The 6,324-nt window shown below is 35.0% G+C and overlaps 1 protein-coding gene across 1 annotated transcript; it reads right to left on the bottom strand.

Annotated features, from left to right (window-relative positions):
* Positions 1 to 1,490: 1,490 nt before the first annotated feature.
* LOC131079607 (pentatricopeptide repeat-containing protein At3g26782, mitochondrial) lies at positions 1,491 to 4,465 on the bottom strand. Its single transcript, XM_059211354.1, has one exon. The coding sequence runs from the start codon at positions 4,191 to 4,193 to the stop codon at positions 1,731 to 1,733; it is 2,463 nt and encodes an 820-aa protein (XP_059067337.1). The 5' UTR covers positions 4,194 to 4,465; the 3' UTR covers positions 1,491 to 1,730.
* Between the last annotated feature and the right edge of the window lie 1,859 nt (positions 4,466 to 6,324).

Genomic DNA, 6,324 nt, shown 5'->3' with positions numbered 1-6,324 from the left:
GATATATGTCTATGACATTTACATGTTTCCATATGATTATTACACTTATATTTTATAATATCATGCTTATGTTGACATGTGTATCTTATGCTCATATGATTATATGTTTAGATTTGTATCATACTTACATTTTATGATTACATGTTTATGATCCTTATTATGTTTATATAATCCATGTCTAGCATTTCTTATTTATCTTGGTATTTGCCTACATTAGGGGAGCATGTTTGTTTTCGCTTGTAAGATATGATTTGTATCTAACATTTTTTATTTATCTTGTAATGACATCTTATGTTCTTCCATGATTATGATATGATGTTTCTTTTTCAAACTTTTACATGCTTTGTAATGGTCATTTTTTTCTGGTTACCTTTAATTCCTTGTATCCTTTATTTACAACTAATTGGAGGGAGACATATATGTCAGGAACATTCCTTTCATGAAAATTATACTTTATAGGTGATGGTCCTACCATCTTCAATGACATATTCCACCATAAAGATCCAACAAAATATTATATTTAATCTATATAATTTTATAAATAACTTTACACTTATTATTCCAATACCAACTTATAATTGTAAGTCAAACTTATTTACATTATGCTTTAATTTATTATCCAATATATTAATTTATTCCATTACAACTATTAAATGCCAATAAATTCCCTAGGTGGACAAAATGGACCCAATAGAGGTGCACTAAAAATGTCATGTCAATACTTATCCCAAAAAAAGTACTTCTAAAATTCAAAAAGTAACCAATCATGTGATGCCACATCAACGCACAAGACAATTTGGGACCATTTTGAACACCTTCACAAAAATGCATGCTCATGTGGCATCATATTTGACCATGTGGACTTAAAAACAATTTTTTTAAGTAAGGGACTTGACAAGTCAATTGCATTGAGAGTAATTAAAAAAGTCCAAAATGAGTGCACACATGTAAGGTCCTCTCCCATAGCAGGACCCCTTATATATTGAGAATTGGCTATCCACCTCACAAGATGACCTTTTTTTTATTTATTAAATCAATTAAAAAACACAACAAAATTATCTTATTATTTTTAATTCATTTAATTAATAGAAAAAAATAGTCACATCAGAACTATTTGTTCGGCTGCATGGCCAGTTATTTCCTATATATTGGAGTTTCAAATGAACTATAAAATATCCAAAATACATTGAAGGTGCTTTAGCTAGCTTTTCTACATCTTGAGCGTGTAAGCTCTGGACTTTCCACAATGTGGAGATAGCTAAGCACTCTGCATACAAAAGCCAAAATACAAACTTCATATCAGCCATGGGAGAGCATAAATACTGTTCTTTTACTAGCTGGTAAGATTTTGAATTCAAAGAGCTTTTGGTTTCAAACGCCCGTGCACAAATTCATAAGCATACATCCAAGGTGGGCTTGAGATTTATGCACTCCTAGGACCTCTTAAACTACCATGACCAAGATGCCTACAGATTCCCCTGCTTAAATAATAAAATTACACCTTATCAACCATTTCATTCCAAAAATGTACTGGCTTCCCGAGAGGAATTCAATGTCTTGACAGATCCATGGTATATAAAAAACTTATCAATATTGCTTTGGTATATATGGGCAATTATGCATACCATATATCTGATATATTGAAAACAACAGCTTGGTCTAACTCTCAAAAAGAGGAAAAAACACAAGTTGAAGTGCAAGCCTGTGTTTCCAGCTTGCTTCACTTTGCATCACCAATAATCTCCACAGGAACACTGCCCTTGATTGAAATGATGAAACCGGTTCGCATCTCTCACAACAATTTCTCTAGCAACAATCTTGGAGATAAACTTGGTTGCATTGTGGCACTCAACACATACTCTAAGATTCTTGACAACTCTAATAGTTGTCCCAGGCGATGTGTTTAACAACCCAAATGCAATTGCCAATTTCTCACTATGGTGGCAGAGGAACAATTCTTTTTCCTCCTCTTCCACATCATTCAATGTATGCTTTTGATATGGCATATACCCTGATGCTTTCATTTTCAATGTCAAATTTTGCAACATTGTATAGATCTCGTGCGTTTGTGGGTGTGATCTATCTCCTACACAAAAAGCATGCACCACTTCACGGATTTCAATCCAGCTACATCCAGGTATCTTTTTAATTCCTCTATCGTTCATCAATCCCCTTACCTTTTGAACGTCATCCCACCTGCTGACTTCTGCGTAGATATCGGCCAGGAGAACATACACTGCATCATTTGTAGGATCCAGTTCAAAAAGGAGAGTTGCTGTAAAAACTCCTAGCTCTATATTCTTATGTGACCGACACGCGCCAAGCAAACACATCCACGCAACCACCGCAGGTTTAAATGGCATTTTGATTATTAAGTTTAGTGCTTCGTCAAGATAGCTAGCACGGCCAAGAAGGTCTACCATGCATGCATAATGATCCATTGTAGGCATAATGCAATAAGAGTCGCTCATGCCACAGAAGAATTTACAGCCCTCATCCACTAAACCTGCATGGCTGCACGCAAATAAAACACAAATGAAGCTTACATTGTCAGCGTATGTTCCTGAATCCTTCATTAGTTCAAAAATTTTCAGAGAGTGCTTGCCATAGCCATGCCTCGCATATCCTGCAATCATCATATTCCATGAGACCACATTTCGTTCAGGAATTTTATTGAACACCTTACGTGCCTTGTGTATGCTTCCACATTTTGCATACATGTCTATCAAGGCATTTACAGTTGAAATATCTATGAAAAACCCACTTTCAATAATTCTTTGATGGATCACCATACCCTCTTCCAAAGCTCCCATTTTGGCAATAGCAGGGAGGATGCTTGCATAGGTTGTGGAGTTTGGGTTTATACCTGCCAATTGCATTTGCTTAAAAGTCTCCAAAGCATTTTCAATAAACCCATTTTGTGCATACCCTGCGATCATCACAGTCCATGTAACCACATTTCTGGAAGGCATTTCTTTGAAAAGCCTTAAAGCCTCATCAAGAACACCATTCTGTGCATATCCTGAAATCATCGCAGTCCATGAAATCACATTCCTACGAGGCATTTCGTCGAACAGATTCCGTGCCTTGTGTAAACATCCACATTTTGCGTACATGTCTATAAGGGCACTCACGACAACGACATCTAATAATAGTTTGCTTTCCATAATCATTTGATGGATATTCATACCCTCTTCCAAAGCTCCCAATTTGGCACAGGTAGGGAGGACGCTGGCAAATGTTGTGGAATCTGGCTGTACACCAGCCAATTGCATAAGTTTGAATGTCTCCAAGGCCTCTTCAGCAAACCCATCCAGTGCATAACCTGCCATCATCGTATTCCATGTCACTGCATCCCGCACAGACATTTTGTCAAACATTTGGCGTGCTTTCTGCATGCTTCCACATTTTGCGTACATGTCTATCAGGGCATTTGCAAGTACAATATCTGACAGAAACCCACTCTGGAAAATAATTTGATGGAACTCCATACCCCGTTCCAAAGCTCCTATTTTGGCACAGGCTGGTAGGATGCTGGCAAATGTTGTAGAATTTGCCTTTACACCTGCCGATTTCATCGTCTTATAGGTTTCCAAGGCATTTTTAACAAACCCATTTTGCGCATATCCTGCAATCATGACTGTCCATGAGACAACGTTTCTTTGAGGCATATTTTCAAACAATTTACATGCCTGAAAAATGCTTTCACATTTTACATACATGTCGATTAGGGCATTGATGACTACAACATCTGACAAAAATCCGCTCTCAATTACCCTATGATGGATGTGGAGACCTGCTTCCAAAGCCCCCATTGCGGCACACGCTGGGAGAATGCTGGCCAAGATGAATTGATCAGGGTGGATACCTGTTCGTTGCATTTGGTGAAACAGTGTCAACGCCTCACGAGAATACCCCTGCCTTTGGTAAGCAACAATTATAACATTCCATGAGATAAGGTCTGGTTCTGCAATGCCGTCAAAAACTTGACGAGCAATCCCCAAATTACCGCACTTGGCATACATGTTGATAAGCTTATTTCGAAGGAATGTCGATCTCGTGTGAGTAATGACAGAGTGAATTCGCTTGAACTGTGAAAAATGAATGTGCAATGGCTGCTTCAACCCACGGAGATGTGCAGGGGATAACAATGATATTGCGCGATGGAAACGAATGCATTCCACCATTATCATACTGGAATGCGATCAATGTCTTCGTCCTAAAATGTGCTTTGGCAGCCATTTATCTAACTATCGTTTTCTGTTTATTTACTACATTTGTAAGCCTACAATTGCTATATCTTGTGCCCTGCAACTCTGTTTCAATTTATCCATTTTCAGAGAGGCAAGCTTGAACAGAGCTTCAAAGTCGCAGCATTGGAAAAGTGTCACTCTTTCATTATTAAACACTTGTATAAATCTTAGATATAGGTAGGAGGCAGGGCTCATCATTACCATAAATGTAAGAATTGTAGAAATTAAAATGATCTTGACAATTTATCAAAAGATTTAAAACTTCAAACATGTAAAGTATACATTTATTTTAGAAAGTTTGAAATATATTCTATAGAATTTGGGGTATAGGTTGATGGGAAATTTGGGTTATTTTAGATAATTTTAAATAATTGAATGTGATATTTGGTTTGTCAATTTATAATGAAAAATGACGAATTAAATGCTAATAATTTGATTTATCTTGATTTTAGATTTTTTAGATTTCAATGACAAAGCTTTTATATTATAATAATTAATTATTTATAATTTTGATTCACCTTTATGTATGTAGATTAAATTTTTATTAATATATACATAATTTTATGCATGAACCCAACCTAATGTGCATGAGATTGATTTGACAAAATCTAGGTTGATTTAATTCATTGCTTTGATCTTGATATTTGAATTGATATGAGTGTGGATGGTGTTTATAAGCACTTTTAGGGAATGTGTTAGATTACAAGCTTTATATTCTCATAGTCAGATCCATAGATGGACTATCTTTACAATTTTGAGCAAAATGATCAACGATAGTAAGAAAACATACAAGTCCAAGAATGAAGTCACAAATACACAACATAAAAATAGATTCTCCTTTTAATCTTTTTGATCTAAATGTCCCTTCTCATATTCCAACATTTTAGATGATCAAATTAGTGAATGAATGTCCTTAAATTTAACAACCAAGTATACAAATCAACATAAGTGTGTAATGATTTAGCTCACAATGACTACTGAAGAGTAGGATTTTAAAATTTTAAAATTTAAAACTTGATAGAATCAAATCGACAATTATAGAAGTGACATGCAACATTTGCACCTATAGGTCTAATTCTTGATAGAGAAAAATAGTATTAGGAATCAAAATGTAAATTTACTGATAGTGATGGAGGGATTAGAATATATGATGTTATGAGCTAGTTTTACACACAATTATGTAACTTGTAAGTTAATTGTTGCATTTATAACATTGTAATCAAAGTGGGCCCAAAATATAAGAGAAGAAAGGCATGGGTATACAATTTTCACCATTGTATTATAACAGTTCATTAATCGTTTAAACCAATATCAATGATGCATGGTAATGTTGGAAAATTTATTGTCTTGAGCCTCTCGTTAGCCACCTACCTATCAAGAGCAACCTGTTAAATATTTCTTGATCTCTCTTTCCCCCTGACATATTGCAATAGTAGTTTAATTTCTTTGGCAATGAATTAATTGAAGGTAGGTGAAATTCAAATCTGAATGTGAGAGGGAAAATTGAAGTGGATAGCAAGAGAAAAATAGGAAGAATGTTGAATGGAACAAATGGTTGGGAGATTTTTTTGTGAATAGCAATTCTGAGCAAAAAAGAAGGAATGGTGTAGCAATAATAGGTAGCTTTAGACGAGAAGAGGATAGGGTGTTCAGTGCAACTCCACTGAGTTGAAGAAGTCAATTATGGGTGCAGCTCCAAATCATTGCAAATAAATTGTTCATTAAATATTTCTGAGTTAGAAATCAATTTGCAAATACTTGTTCTTATGATTAAATAGAAAATAAAATATTTGTTTATCTTTCTCTATCTTCTTGTTTGGGTTTTATTTTGTTTGTATTGCCAATTGATTGGAAAATAGAGCAGAAAATTTGTGTGTTGCATTTTGAATGTTTTTGGGATTTTAAATTCCTTTAATTGGTATCAGAGCATTGGTCTCTTTTTTATTTCGCGTGTGTGGGAGGGTTTAACTCAAATAAATGGTATCAGAGCTAGGGTCTTTGATATATGCACAAAATTATATTTTCAGCAATAATTATGCAAAGATGTTGGTATACAAAGTTGTAGGTCCCA

Source organism: Cryptomeria japonica, chromosome 9 (genome assembly GCF_030272615.1).
Source record: "Cryptomeria japonica chromosome 9, Sugi_1.0, whole genome shotgun sequence".
NCBI classification, from domain to species: Eukaryota; Viridiplantae; Streptophyta; class Pinopsida; order Cupressales; family Cupressaceae; genus Cryptomeria; species Cryptomeria japonica.
This window is presented reverse-complemented; position numbering and strand designations above follow the sequence as displayed.

What these genes read in the sequence shown, in the direction of transcription:
- LOC131079607 (XM_059211354.1), bottom strand. Translation starts at nt 4,193, where the DNA reads ATGATAATGGTGGAATGCATTCGTTTCCATCGCGCAATATCATTGTTA.